General features: G+C 44.9%; 1 protein-coding gene across 1 annotated transcript in view; it reads left to right on the plus strand.

The window, feature by feature from the left end:
- Positions 1–14,488: 14,488 nt before the first annotated feature.
- LOC138001310 (uncharacterized) overlaps positions 14,489–15,000 on the plus strand; it is a 552-nt gene continuing 40 nt past the window's right edge. The window contains exon 1 of the mRNA XM_068847961.1: positions 14,489–15,000. This exon is cut by the window's right edge and continues 40 nt beyond it. Within this exon, the coding sequence (XP_068704062.1) occupies positions 14,489–15,000 (512 nt within the window).

Here is a 15,000-nt window from a genome sequence, read left to right on the forward strand (position 1 = left end):
CGAGAACGTTGTCAAAAAATATTATTTCCCGTTACTGTAATCATTTGGCGATTACTCCAAGTCGCTCGGCTTGGAAAGCGTGAGTCCACATTCCATGATTAAAATTTGTGAGAACGGTGTGGATGTTTAGAGAGAAAATTGAAAATTCATCGTCAGGTGCTCTCGTCCTCCACATGATCTCAAATTTGATCATTTCACGTCGTTGTCAAGACGAGAACGGCAAAGAAATGTATCAAAATGTAAGACACACGTGCAGGGCGTGCAGAACCATTGTTTTTTCTAATCAACCTATTGTTACAGCTGTTTCGAGAAACGTTGTCCAAAAGAAGCGAAAGAGCGTTCGCGACAATGCCGAAAGGTAGTAGGGGACAGTATTCAACATGTTGTGAACGCCCAGAAGGGAAGATGCCGCGACCGGACAGTGAAGACCTACCATGTCGAGCTATTTGGATGAAAGAGTTCTTAGGATATAGCGTTGATGAAGTGGCAGTACGTGCAGACTTACGTTGAAGCTCTCTCCCGCTATCACGATACCAAAACACGTCCAAAAGCAAAAGGGCTCATTAGCAAAAACGATGGTTCTGCACTCGCGCGCACCACGATTTTTGATACACGTCTCTAAACTTTCTCTGCAAAGCATGACATAAAATAAGCAAGGTTAAAGTCTTCAGAATCTTGCTCTCTTTGTAAATCCTAACCCCGTTTGTTACTAATTCATTGCCTGAATCATTTGACTGAATTTTGAAACTCACTCAGCTTCACTCATATCTCAATGTCAGTAACATATATATATATATATATATATATATATAGCGCCTTTAAGGATGTTGATATATATATATATATATATATATATATATATATATATATATATATATAGCATGAGCATGTATTTCTAGGTGACGTTGCCCATAGCACCGCGTCATGTTTTAGTTGACTCAAACTGACAGTTTACCCTAATCCCTTTCGGCATTTTCGCGTACGCTTTTATGCTTCTTTTGGAAAACCTTTCTCGAAACAACTGTATATGGCTTTCTCCTAGCCGTCGTCGTCCTCCACTTGCGTAATTAAGGTCCCTACTGTTTACGACATTCCTAGCGGCATGCAATTATCTGAAAATCCCAGTCCTAAAACCTATGCACGGAAACCTTCGCTCTGACAGTTTATTTTTTTTGATTTTCGACGGATGAGCAGATGAGGCTACATCTCGCTATTATGACCGATTTATCGAAATTAACTCTAGGCGAGAAATGAAGAAAATTTCCCCGTAGGAAGATCTTGGCGCGAACTTCCTTAAAGGCGCGGTTTTGAGACGCAGACGGCAACCGGAAGTGAGCTGTTTTCCCTTTCAATAACCTGTTTTCACACATCTAAGTATCTTTTCTCCATTAGAGATTATGAGCATAAAAATCTGGGAGACACCAACGCGAAATTTTCCCTTCCGGTTGCCGTCCGCGTCTCAAAAACGTGCGTGCTTAAGCTCCCTAATATGTAAGTCTATCCACCACGAGGCACCCCCACTTCGGTGAATAGTCGTTAATTATTAGCCGTTTGGGAACTAACTTGTAGACGTTGGCGAAATGACCTGGGACGTTTGCGAACTGACCGTTGGCGAAACGATCGGTTAGGGGAAAAATATATATAATGTAAAAGAAACAACACGCAAACAGCGGTGACAAACATGAAAAATCCTACAATTTTTACAAAACACTTAATTTGAATGTTGTTCTTTTAAAGTTGAAATGGCCAAAGAGCAAAAATCTCCACAATAATATTTAAGCAATAGAGGACGTCCGTGTTTCCATAGCCTTATCTAAACACGAGGGGGAGTTGGGATAATTCGAGACGGTTTGCATAACTGTCGAGAATTCTCCCAATTCCCTCGAATGTTTAGATGAGGCTATGGAAACACGGAAAAAAGTCCGCTATTGCTTTTATAAAATATTTCTCAAAGATAATCCGACAAATGAAGGAAAATGCTGGTTTTTTTACTTCTAGTTTTAAACAGATTTTCTTGATACACGCTCATATTTCCTACCAGCCAATCAAAACGCGCGTCTGACAACACAACCAATCAAAACTCGTGTGATGTCATAGCCGTGTTTCCATATATAGTGATATCCTCGTTTCGAAGAGGCGATGGTTAGCGCTGGGGATTTGGGCAGGATCTTGTATGACTGTGTAGCCCGATCCTGGAGTGGCAGTCTCTGTTGCAGGTGGCGCAGACTTGTCTTGTGGAAACGCGCGCAGAGGCTGTGCGTTCTTTCCTCGCCGCTCTCTTGCATGTACCCTGGACTCTAGCGTTCGCTTCCGCCTTTGAAACCCCCGCTTTGACACTTTGCCGCCATGTATCTCGGTGTTTGGCGATGTCCTCCCATGCACTGGTGTCGATTAATGCACTTATGTCCAGAAATGCACACAATAACAAAATTGGCAAAATAACAAAATATCGCCGACAATTTGACGATTTTGACAATTTTGGCAAATATGGCGATTGTGGCGAAATTTTGTCAAATTGCCAAATGTATGTAAATCAGTTCCATACATGATTGCCTGCAGCCATGTTGGCGAATCTGGCAAATACGGCTATTTCGGCAAATATGGCGAATTCTTGTCAAATCCCAAAATGTATGTAAATCAGTTCCATACATGGTGGCCAGCCGTGTTGGCGAATCTGGCGAATATGGCGATCTCTGCAAATATAGCGATTTTGGCGAATTCTTGTCAAATCGCCAGTCTCGCTTGATGACGTCCTTGTAGCGCAGCAGTGGTCGACCCATGCGACGGACGCCCCACCGCAGTTCTCCATAAAGGATTTCTCTTGGAAGGTGGTCAGGCTCCATGCGATGTGCATGCTATCGAAGGCGTCGCTGAATGAGCAGTGATGGCATGCTCAGTGAGCCAGCGCGCTCCAGGACCTCGGTGTTGGTGACTCTGTCCTGCCACCTGATGTGCAGCAGGCGCCGAAGGCAGCGGAGGTGGAATCCGTTGAGTCGCCACTCTTGTCTGGCATAGGTCGTCCACGACTCGCTGCCATAAAGGAGATTCGACAGGACACAAGCTTGGTAGACGCACATCTTGGTCCTTTCGCTCAACAGGTCATTACCCACACTCGCTTGTTGAGTTTGGCCATGACAGCAGCTGCATTGGCGATCCTGCAGCTGATTTCAGCATCGAAGTCGAGCTTGACACGGTGGAGTCCAAGTAGGTGAAGGCGTCCACAACCTCCAGCTCCGTGTTGTCGATGGTGATGACTAGGGGGGACTCAGCACCTTGCGCCAGGATGTTGGTCTTCCTGAGGCTGATCGTTAGCCCAAATTCCTTGCAGGCGTTGGACAGCTTGTCTAGGAGATGTTGGAGGCCCTCCTCGCTGTGGGATGTTAAAGCAGCGTCGTCTTCAAACAGCAGCTCCCGCATGAGCACCAGGTAAGCTTTGGTTTTGCCGCGGAGTCTGGCGATGTTAAAGAGTTTGCAGTCTGACCTCGTCCGGACGTAGACACCTTCTGTACAGTCTACAAAGGCATGCTGGACCAGCATCGAGAAGAAAATCCCGAACAGGGTTGGAGCAAGGACACAGCCCTGCTTTACTCCACTGCTGACTGGGAAGGCATTGGAGGTGGCCCTATCCAAGCAGACCGTACTCTGCATGTCCTGGTGAAAGGAGGTGATGATCGCCAGTAGCTTTGGAGGGCAGCCAATCTTCTGGAGGATCTTGAAGAGCCCGATTCTGCTCATCAAGTCAAAAGCTTTGGTAAGGTCCACGAAGGCGAGGAACAATGGCTGCTGCTGCTCTCGACAAATCTCCTGCAGCTGACGGAGGGAGAAGATCATGCCCATTGTGGACCTCCCGGCTCTGACGCCACACTGTGTGACTCGGGTAGACTAGTGAAGCAAGGCTCTGCAGGTGGGTCAAGGTGACCCGAGCGAAGACTTCACCAACGATGCTTAGAAGAGAGATGCCACGATAGTTGTTGCAATCACTACGGTCACCCTTGTTCTTGTACAGAGTGACTATGTTGGCATCTCTCATGACTTGGGGGATGTGACCTTGGTCCCAGCACAGGCAGAGGAGCTCATGAAGTGGTTGCAGGATGGTTTGCTTCCCATGCTTCAAAACTTCCGGCGGGATACCGTCCTTCCCCGGTGCCTTGCCACAGGCGAGACCGTCGATGGCTATGCTGAGCTCTTCCAGTGTCGGCGTGTTGTCAAGCTCCTCTATGACTGGCAACTTAGGCAGTGCATTGAGGGCAGTGTCTGTGATGATGTTCTGGGTTGAGTAGAGCTCGAGATAATGCTCCACCCAATGCTGCAGCTGCATGCTCTGATCAGTGATGACCTCGTCAGTCTTTGATTTGAGCGGGGCTGTTTTGACGCTCGTCGGGCAGGTGGCAGATTTGATGCCCTCATACATCCCCCTTTTGTGGCCACAGTCCGCTGTTAGCTGGATTTTGGCGCATAGGTTCTGCCAGTACTCGTCGGCACAGCGGCGGGCGGTCTGCTGGGGCTTTGCTCCTAGCTACTCGAAGGGCGTCGCCTAGTGATGACGAGGTCTAGCTGGTGCCAGTGACGGGCCTGAGGGTGTCTCCAAGACACTTTGTGCAGCTCCTTACATTTAAAGTAGCTGTTGGTGATGCAGAGGCCATGGTGACAGCAGAGTTCGAGCAACCTCTGCCCGTTCTCATTTATCTTGCCGACGCCGAAGTGGCCGAGGCAGGTAGGCCATGCTTGCCAGTCGGTCCCAACGCGAGCGTTGAAATAGCCAAGCAAATATGTGCCCTCGGAACTTGGGATTCCTGATAGTGTTTCTTGCAGAGCCTCGTAGAATTGATCCTTGGCCTCTGGGGTGGAGGTCAGAGTCGGGGCGTAGGCGGATATGATGTTCATAAAGCCCGCCGACGTTTTCATGCGAAGGGCAAGAATTCTCGATGACTCTCCGGAGGGGGCTTATGTGGTGGCAATCAGTGAGTTCCACACGGCAAAACCTACGCCGTACTGCCTCGGCTCGTCCTGGGACAGGCCTTGCCAGAATAATAATACTAATAATAATACTTTATTTATATAGCCCTGATTACATTACAATGCCCAAGAGCGCTTTACAAGTTCCAAAAATAATAATAGTAATAATAATGTCCAATATATACTACTATACAAATAAAAGAAGAAGATAATACAAAATATAAAATAATAAAAATCAATAATTAGTAATATTTAAATATGTACTCATAGGTAACAAAAATATGAGCTCTTAAAAAGAGCACCTGCCATCCGACTTGGGGGCTCCACTCCGGATTCGTCCTCGAGGTTTACTCCTGAAGCCTTCCTGAGATCAGGTATAGCCGAAAGGCAGCGGAGGTTTAAAATCAGGGTTTACCTTCCCCTAGATGGGCTGCCTTCACAGGCTAAGAGCCCCATCTACCCTGGGCAACTGGTTTTAAGGCACCAGTGGCTTCGCCTTCTCCCCTTCTCCTGTCGGTGGTGACAGTTCCGCCACGCGGAGGCCAGAAGTTGGACTCAGCTGATAGAGGCTCTTAGAGTCGCACGCCATTGGGAGCATTTCGAGAGGTTGTGAGACCCCAGCCTCACAACCCACTCCCCGGCTATAACACCCTTACGGAACCAACCACGTATACTCTCATCTAGAGTAAGAAAATAACACAAACAGCGGTGATAAACATTGTATTCCAACGCATTTTTTATAAAACTTTACGTTTCGTATGCTAGTCAACATACATTTTCAAAAGTGACCGTTATAATATTTGAAAACTTTATATGTATATATATCGTAAACATTAGGTGTCTGGAACCTAGACTGAGAAAAATGATCTGCAGTAGTACCTGTCTAGACATAACGAGATGCTTCCGCGAAGCATACACTGGGTTGCCTGTGGTACGTGTTACAGAAAATCAGAAGGCACTGAATTGTGTGGTATTGAAGTACAGCATTCCAGTCTCCGAAGAATAACAAATAAAAGAGAAGCGAGAAACATTGGCTTCTGGGCTGACATGTGGATAATTTCAAGTTCCCTGACAACTTCTTTTCACCACAAGTTTAAGCGTGCCCTCTGAGCTTCTGACAGCTTTGTAAGACCAATTCACTGAAGTTTCCCCTATCCGGCGGGGTTAGTATCTGGATGGGAGACCAAACCAATATACCCCTCATTGCCATAAAAACTACCCAGTTAAGCTCGCATATCATAAAACATGATGAATTCATAAAGGCCACCTTTTCCAGTGAACAATTTTTTTTTGAAACAAACAACATATTTGCTATTAGAGGCAAAAACCCCTTCTATTTCATTACTTGCGTGAAGAGAAGAAACTCAGTCGTGTCGAATATGCGCAATATTGCAACAAACTAAATTTCAGGATGAAACCGTTTCCATGAAGAACCTTTTCCTTGAATAATGAAGCACAAAATACACGACAAGCCTTCTTTCAAATAATTCTTGGCTGTCACATTTCCAATTATTTTTCTTACCTGAAGACTGTGCAGAGTTGATCACAGATCCACGTAAGGTGTTCGATTCGTTCTCCGTCTTTGTTGAACCCATAAGTTACCAGAGAATTTTCCATTTGGTTTCAGTGTTCTACATAATAGCACACTTGGTAAAATATTATTCTAGAAATACAGCTCACTTTGATTTCGGCTCGACGGGCGATAGATTGTTGTCAAAGTCCATTACTCGTCGCTTTTGAGATTCCAGCTGTTGGCTTTTCTCCGCCTGCCTAGTTTATCCAACTGACTTTCCATTATCGAGTTCCATAAGGGTATATTTTGTTTAAGGATCCACTAAAACGCCATTCGCGTTACATGACTTTCGACGCCATTGCAGGCTAAGTTAATGATTCTACTGTCCCGGCGTAGCTAATCGAACGAAACCGAACCAAAAACCAATCGAACCCAATCGTTCGATTGGGGATATTTTTAAAAGATTTATACCGTCGTCGCTAAAGCTTCACTTAGATAACTTTTTCAACTTTTTCCGTCAGCGGCCATAGCACAGTCACCAGTTCACGTTGTAAATGACCAAGCTGGCCGCGGTCATCGTCAGTTACCCTCAGAGCAGGATCCCTATCTCCTCTTTTCTGCTTGACAACAAATTTATCCCCGACATGGACGGCGAAAGAGCACTCGTGGTAGCCCTTTACCACCGCTCCCAGAATGGTAAGTTTCACCTCTGCCCTGTCCGACATCTTAACTGTTGCACTCGTGTTTGAAATAGAAGCCAATAAATAAGTTATTTGACCGCAACGCTTTGTTTCAGATCGACTGAAACTGGTTCGTGTTTCTGATTGTTGTGGTGTTCGATTATGTTCGATTGAGTTCGATTATGCTCGATTGTTGGACCGTTCGATTACCGAACGTTTGATTGCGTTCGATTGGCAAATTTTTTTTGTGAGTTCGATTAAGTTCGATTACCGAAGCCAATCGAGCGATTGGGTTCGATTACCGAACGTTCGATTAGCTACGCCGGGTACTGTGTCCACCAGAGAATCTACGCATTTCCACTACCCTCTCGATCCTAAGAAAATACGCGCAGAAGGCTCTATGCACAAAGACACCACTTACCAGGGGAGTGACAGGCAAGACTTTTACCGACACGGAAAAAATAAATGAATAAAAATAACAAAAAAAATAAAACGAACAAATCCCACCCACTTTCCGACTGGGATTGCCATACTGGCACCCAGTAATGAGGAGTAATAGCAAAACAGCAAGAACTTCTCACTACTAATATTGACATTAAGGGAAGGCTTTAGCTCTTGAATGAACAAAGTCTCTTTAATTTTGCAGTGAAAGTCAGTTTTTCCGGACGCTAAACAGCTTTATAGATGACCTTGGACCTCTGAGATCGGTTCAAGCGATCTCTGTATGGAAAAAAGGATTTGATGCGGCGTGTGTTTTGGAATATGATCTTGAGATTGACGAAAGAGTGGGAATTGTATACGCAGGATTTCAGACGTTTCGTGACAGTGGTTACTGTGAAGACCTAAGTAGGGTAACACGATTAAGATATCTTTTTTGGGGACTGTAGCTTGAACAGGGTTATTTGATTTGTTTTTATTTTTGTTCAATACATCGTTAATTTTGAACGTGGTAACACCTTGAGGGTAACCATTTTGCAACAGGAACTTTCTCAGATCTTTAATAGCGGCCTGTAATAAAGATGGAGAGGAGCAAATTCAGAAGCATCGATAGGTGAGAGTGCGGTTGAGGTTGATTTTGTACTTGCGAGGTGTGAATGAATCCCACTTTGGTGTAAAGGCCTGTGAATGTCTTCTTCCGGTAGACAGATGTAGAGAAAGTGTTGTCAGGGCAGCGTTTGAGAAGGATGTCTAAAAATGGAGGTCCAAGGCCATCTATAAAGCTGTTTGCTGGAACTGTGATGAATTCTTCATTGGCAAAACAAAACGAAGACTCCATGACAGAAAAACAGAACATTTCAAGGCCCTCGCTAAAAGTGACCATTCATCAGCCATTGCTGATCATGTGAAAACCACTGGCCATGACATTAAATGGGATCACTTTGACATTTTAGCGTCCGGAAAAACTGACTTTCAATGCAAAATTAAAGAGACTCTGTTCATTCAAAAGCTAAAGCCTTCCCTTGTTGACAAGCATACGAAACGTCAAGTTTTATAAAAAATGCGTTGGAATACAATGTTTATCACCGCTGTTTGTGTTATTTTCTTAATCAAGCTACGATGGCCTAAGAACAAGAGTTTATACGATACTCTCATCTAAACACAGCTAGTGACCAATGAGAGTGCGCGCACTATCCTAATTATTTTATAAAATGAAATAGCAAATTTATTAATTCTATGAAAGGTCATGAAAGGAAAGCATACCAGAGGTTATGCCTATCGAGGTATCCGCCCGCAGTCGGATGTAATGGACTAAGGGCGCATTCCTTTTGTGAGAACTGGTCTGCCAGACCCGTCAGTTTGCAAAGAAAATGCAACAATTTAAAGGAACATTTGCATGATAATCCCTCGCATTCTTCTGGAGGAGTAAATTATAACATCCTCGAGGTGTGTTAATTTGAAAGCGTTGTAGAGTTAGTCCTCCCAAATGCACGGTCTTGCCGGTCAGTTCTGTCAAATGCAAAGCGTCCTCAGAGTCGATTTTGATGAGGGAGGAAAACCGGAGTGCCCGTAAAAAAACCCTGAGAGTCTGATTTAGATCGACAGAAACTCATCCCACATACAACCTCGGGGCCGAGGGTTGAACCCTGGTCGCATAGGTGGAAGGAACTGTTGATAACCGCTAATCCACCCAGATTCCTTCAAGTCTTTTGACGGCGGGAACGATTTCTGGCCGCCATATTGATGCTCTATAGTGGTGTACCAACATGGCGTTTACATCAGAGATACTGTAGGGTCCCCTCCGCTAACTCTGGTTACATACAAAACTCTATAAAGTTGCGTGAAACGCTTCGACAAATAACTCTGAAACGATGTTCCACACAGACCTGTTTTTGCTACAACGTTCTATTCCGGTGACTTATAAACATTTCGATGATTGATAAGAACATTAACCCCGATTACGCAAGACCTCGTGTTAGACTATAAAGCAGATAAAGGAGAATGTGAGATTTTAGTGAATGTATGAAGGATTTTTCAGCTTTTTGTCTATGTTATATGAATGCCAATTTTAACGAGGACACGCTTGGACAAATGTGAGTCGACTATTTTTCTACATTTTCCTTTTATTTCCGATCGAATTTGTGTTTCAAAAATACCGAATTGTAATTGTAATTTCCTTTCTCACAGCTTCAGATTACTGTAATTCTACTATTTCCATTAAATCCTGAAAATCCAGGCCTGTTCTTGATTGCCCGAAATTCTTTTTATCGCCGGTTCATCATCTGAAGATTTGTCCAATCGTCCACGTCGCCGTTAGAAAAATTGGATCTCATCATGGAAAAGGAGGCCGAAAAGGCAAAAAATGTACGCCGAGCAGCTAAGTCAGCTTTCACTCGAGCCATCAACATGACACAGTTGTTACTGGAAGTCAAAGATTCGCGATGAATTTGAAAAGGTTAAGGCCTTGCACGCCGATCTCATCAAAAAGCACGAAGCGTACACAATGTTTTTGAGCGACGAAGAATATCCCGAAGCGGAAAATGGATGGAGGATTGTTCTTTCAAGTATGTTGATTTCTCTATTCGGGTTAACGACTATTGCCAAAGTAATGCCATCAAAGTTCAAGGTGTATCGTTGTATCAAAGTAATAGCGTATAGCGAAAGAATAGAGACAAAGGGTTCTCGGTTTCTACGTTTACTAGTGTAATAATAAATCATACAAAAGGTCACGCGCGTGTACAAAAGATACATCCATTCCTATACAATGATAATCACGTACATCGTTACATCCCCCCTTCTTTAGATGAGAGGAGAGTCTTTTGAGGTCCTTTTTTTTGTTGTTGTTGTTGTTTGTTTTTTTTTTTTGTAACAGTAACAGGCAAATATATGTGTAAAGATATATTGAAGTCTGAAACATGTTAAGTGTTCAGTTTTTAGGATTCATAATCTTGCAAATAAGATGGCGGTTTGGTGATTCGGCCGGACCTGGTTGTTCTGTAGGGCACATGCTCCTTCGGTGGGTCGGCGCTGTGGGGGTCTGAGCCGTTGGGTAGTTCTTGCTCTGTTGGAGATGGTTGCTGGCCGGGTGTGTTGGTGTCGAGAGGAAGTGGGTCAGTCAAGACCGACTTTGGCGGGTCGACTGTTATTGGATCCTGTGTTTGAGAGGTGTCTCCGGTTTCTTCTATAGACCTGGCCCTCTTCAGTACGTACTTGGTAAGACCGGATGTCAACCTTTCCTTGGACCTGAACTCTGAGCCATGGTGTGCTTCGTTTTGAAGCGTGGCGTGAAGCGGTTTGACTCTGACAGCATCACCGGGGTTCAATTCTGTGAGCTCTTTGGCGCCAACATTGAAGTATAGAGCCTGTTTGGCTTTGCGACGTGTCATCTTCTCCAGGGTGTCGGTAGGGACTGCGGGTTTTAACAGGGTGGTGGTCGTGGGGAGAAGTGTTCTGGTTCTCCTGCTAAATAGGCGTTGTGCTGGGGAGCTGTCCAACCCCTCAGTTGGGGTGTTTCTCCAGTCCAGGAGAGCTAGGTAGGGGTCGATTGAGGACTCAGTGGCCTTTCTAAGTAGGGACTTGGCTGTCTTCACAGCGTTCTCGACCTTTCCGTTAGACTGAGCGAAGCCTGGAGAGCTGGTGACATGTTCGAAGCCGTATTGCCTAGCAAGATCCGCAAATGCTTAAGCTTGCTTCATGATGATCTCGTTACTCGTTTTGTTCGTCAGACGGTCTATTTCAAAGAAACTGGAGTAGTAGTCGACACTAATAAGATAGTCCTTCTGATTCAGTTCAAGAAGGTCGCAGGCGATTTTTGACCAGGGCGTGATGGGGAGGTCATGTGTTATCAGAGGTTCTTTGGCTTGGTCCCTTGGGTGGTTGGCGCACACTGTACACTTAGATATGTAGTCGCTCAATTCCTGGTTCATCCCTGGCCAGTAAACGGACTCTCTGGCTCGTCTTAATGATCCCTGTATGCCAATGTGGCTTGCATGAAGTCTTGACTTGATGTAGGGTCTCGCCTTAAGTGGAATTACTAGCCATTCTCCTTTAAAGATCAACCCATCATGAATCGTGAGCTCATTAGGGAGTGAGAAGTAGGGTACAAGCGATTCTGGTATTTTGTCCTTCGTTTCTGACCATCCCTGCCTGATGATTGTTTTTAGGGCGTGCATATCTTCATCAGCCTCAGTCGCTTCCTTGATTCGTGTCGAGGTCGCCTCTGTTACTGGAAGGAAATGGAGTGCGTTGACATGCTCCGCTTCTTGTTCTGCATCGCCTCGTTGGTCTGTTATCATAAAACATCTTCGTCGCGGGTCTCTGTATTATATGCTGTCGGTAGGTACGCTCTGCTGAGAGTGTCGGCTAGGTACATGTGGGCGCTTTTCTGGTATGTTACGTTGAGGTGGTACGTTTGGAGTCGAAGCATCATTCGCTGGAGTCGTTTAGGAGCAGAGAGAATGCTCTTTTTGAGAATGAACTCGAGAGGCTTGTGGCCTGTCTCCACCTTTGTAGGACGTCCGTATACATACTGTTCGAACTTTTAAGTTCCAAAGAGAATGGCCAGCATTTCCTATTCGATTTGCGCATACTGCTGCTCGGTTGGCGTTAGGATCTTGATGCGTATGCGACAGGCTGTCCCTGCTGCAGCAGACAAGCACCAAGTCGTTTCTCTGACGCTTCACACTGTAGTTCTACCTCTTGTGTCGGGTTAAAGAACTTGAGGAGTGGAGCTGTGGTGAGTAGAGTCTTAAGGGCTTGGAAACATGTTGTTCCAGGAGTTTAGGGTTAGGTCTTTTCTCTCTAGGCGTTTCTTTCGTAGGGCGCTATCTCTGATTCCAATTACAACACTGTCTCGTATGAGATGATCTGATAGTGTGCCATAATTGCACGTCTTAGCGAGGCGGCGGAGGGCAGTAATGAAGGTATCAACCGAGTCACCTTCTTCTTGTACTCTTGAATTGAATTTATAGCGTTCGTATATCTCATTCGTGGCTCCAACATAGTAGTCTTCGAATTTTCGCAGTACCACATCTACTCAACTCAACTCAACTCCACTTTATTACAACTTTAAAGTACAAGTTGGGGTAGTTTGCCCCGCAAATAGCTGAGAAGCTAGTCGAGGCGGGGCAAAACAAATTCAGGAGCAACTCAAATAAGTACCTTAAAGAAACAATTTAGACCTTAAATTAAAACAAATTAAAAACAAGCCTTGCAGATTGCAAAATTAAATAAATAACAAGTGTATCTATGTACCTACTTTTTGGATAATCATGGGGATTTGAATATAGTCATCCTCCTTTTCTAAAATATCAAAGAGCAATTTGCGAAGAAGTCGTTTGAAATTTCTTTTAGGAAGATCCGTTATATCTTTCTCTTCATCTTCATTGTCGAATACGAAGCTATCGAAGACCTCCAGTGCATCAGGGCCGATACAGGTTAGGAGAGTCGCAGTTCGGAGTGTTTTCGGCTCGTCCTGGAGGCGAGAGGCTATTTCGTAGTTGTATGATTTAGAGGCCACCTGGATCAAAACTACGGCGATCCAAGGGTCGTTTCGGATGTGGTCACAGCTGACCCCGAACGATTTAAAGCCGTTCAGCCCGGCGAAGACCACCGGTTCTGCGAGTTGGTAAATCTTGTAAGAAGATCGTACAACATCCTGAAGGAAGTTAAGCGCCCACAGGACATTGACAACACCCATGTAATTTCACTGATAGAAAAAAAGATGCCAAAAGACGACCTAAGAGTTTGGGCACGCCATATTTACGTTCAGAAATTGGAGCCGTCCATGACAAATTTGCTGAGATGGATGGATAAAGAGATGACAGCTCGGCTTCGCTCAGGAGCGGTGATTCGAAAGACCGGCAGTCTTCGTTCCTCTGTCAACGCCCTTGGTGCTGGTGGAAACGCTCGCGATTCTCAAGATGTCAACAGAAACAAAAGTTCTGGCCAGTGCTACGTGTGTAAGGCGAGTCATTATATCGACCAGTGCCCTAGATTCCAAATGACGCCTAATGGATGGTAGGAAGTTGTCAAGGAACAGAAAGCATGCTTTTCTTGTCTAAAGAAAGGCAAAGGCCATACAACCGCGAACTTCTTATGAAAGAAAGAATGTCCTAAAAAGAAAAGCGACGGCACAGTCTGCAAGAGACCCCATCACAAACATCTTCATACAGAAAACTCTAGTCCTGTACAAGTTTCTTCTCTGCAAGAAAAAGGCAAAGCATTACTTCCGGTGATAACTGGATCCGACAAAATGCCCTCAAATGTTGACGTCTTTACTGAAGCAAGCATCTTCTATGACAGCGGTGCACAAATAACTATGATAAGGAGCAGTTTTGCAGAATGTCTGTGTCTAGAAAGCAAACCTGTGAAGATTCTCATCTCTAAAGTTGGCGGTGTAGAGGAAGAATTAGCTAAGAAAGTCTACAAAGTCCCCGTCTGTACAGTCGATGGTAAACCAGTGCAAACGATTCAAGCCGTTGGTATTCCCAAGATATCAAACGAAGTTGAAGAAATTGACGCATCTGCACTGACGAGCATGTTTGGACTTGTGGCGATTGAAGTCCGAAGGAAAGCTGGCCCGATGGATCTTCTAATGGGCATTACTTACTCCCGTTTCCATGTAGGGGAAACCAAAGTAAACACCAGCTTAGTTGCTCGCAGAAGCCCGGTCGGTTGGGTTATCTTTGGATCCAATGCTCAAGATGTAACGCCAGAGATCAAGCAAGTTTTCCTTGTCAGTCTTGCTCCACCTGTTGACCTAACTGACTTTTGGAAAACCGAGTCTATGGGTGTGTCAGTATCGCCATGTACTTGCGAAGCTTCGAAACTGTCAGCGCAAGAAAGAGAAGAGATGAAGATCATCGAATAGTCGGCCAAATTTCAAGGCAACAAGTGGATCATGAAATACCCTTGGAAAATTGACACCTCCAGTCTGCCGCGGAATAACTATCCACAAGTACGCAAAAAATTGGTTACAATCAAATGTCGCCTCATGAAACATACAGAGAATGCTGCCAGTTATGACAAGCAGATCAAAGAAATGAAAGAAATGCAGTTTGCAAGAAAGTTGACACCGAAAGAGATAAAGGAATGGAAAGGTCCAGTCCATTACATCGCCCATCATGCTGTCTCACGCCCAGAAAAAAGTACGCCAGTCAGAATTGTATTTAACAGCTCAGCATCGTACGCCGGCCACGCCCTCAACGACTACTGGTATAAGGGACCCGACTTTCTCAATAACCTGTTTGGTGTAGTGATGCGATTCCGCGAGAACCCTGTTGCGATTTGCGGTGACATTGCCAAGATGTACCACATGATTGAAATTCCCGAAGACGATCAGCATGTTCACAGGTTCCTATGGAGGAATTTTGAAGTTAACCGTCAGCCAGACATTTACGTTAAAACTGTCCT

Source organism: Montipora foliosa, chromosome 4 (assembly GCF_036669935.1).
Source record: "Montipora foliosa isolate CH-2021 chromosome 4, ASM3666993v2, whole genome shotgun sequence".
In the NCBI taxonomy this organism is placed as follows: Eukaryota; Metazoa; Cnidaria; class Anthozoa; order Scleractinia; family Acroporidae; genus Montipora; species Montipora foliosa.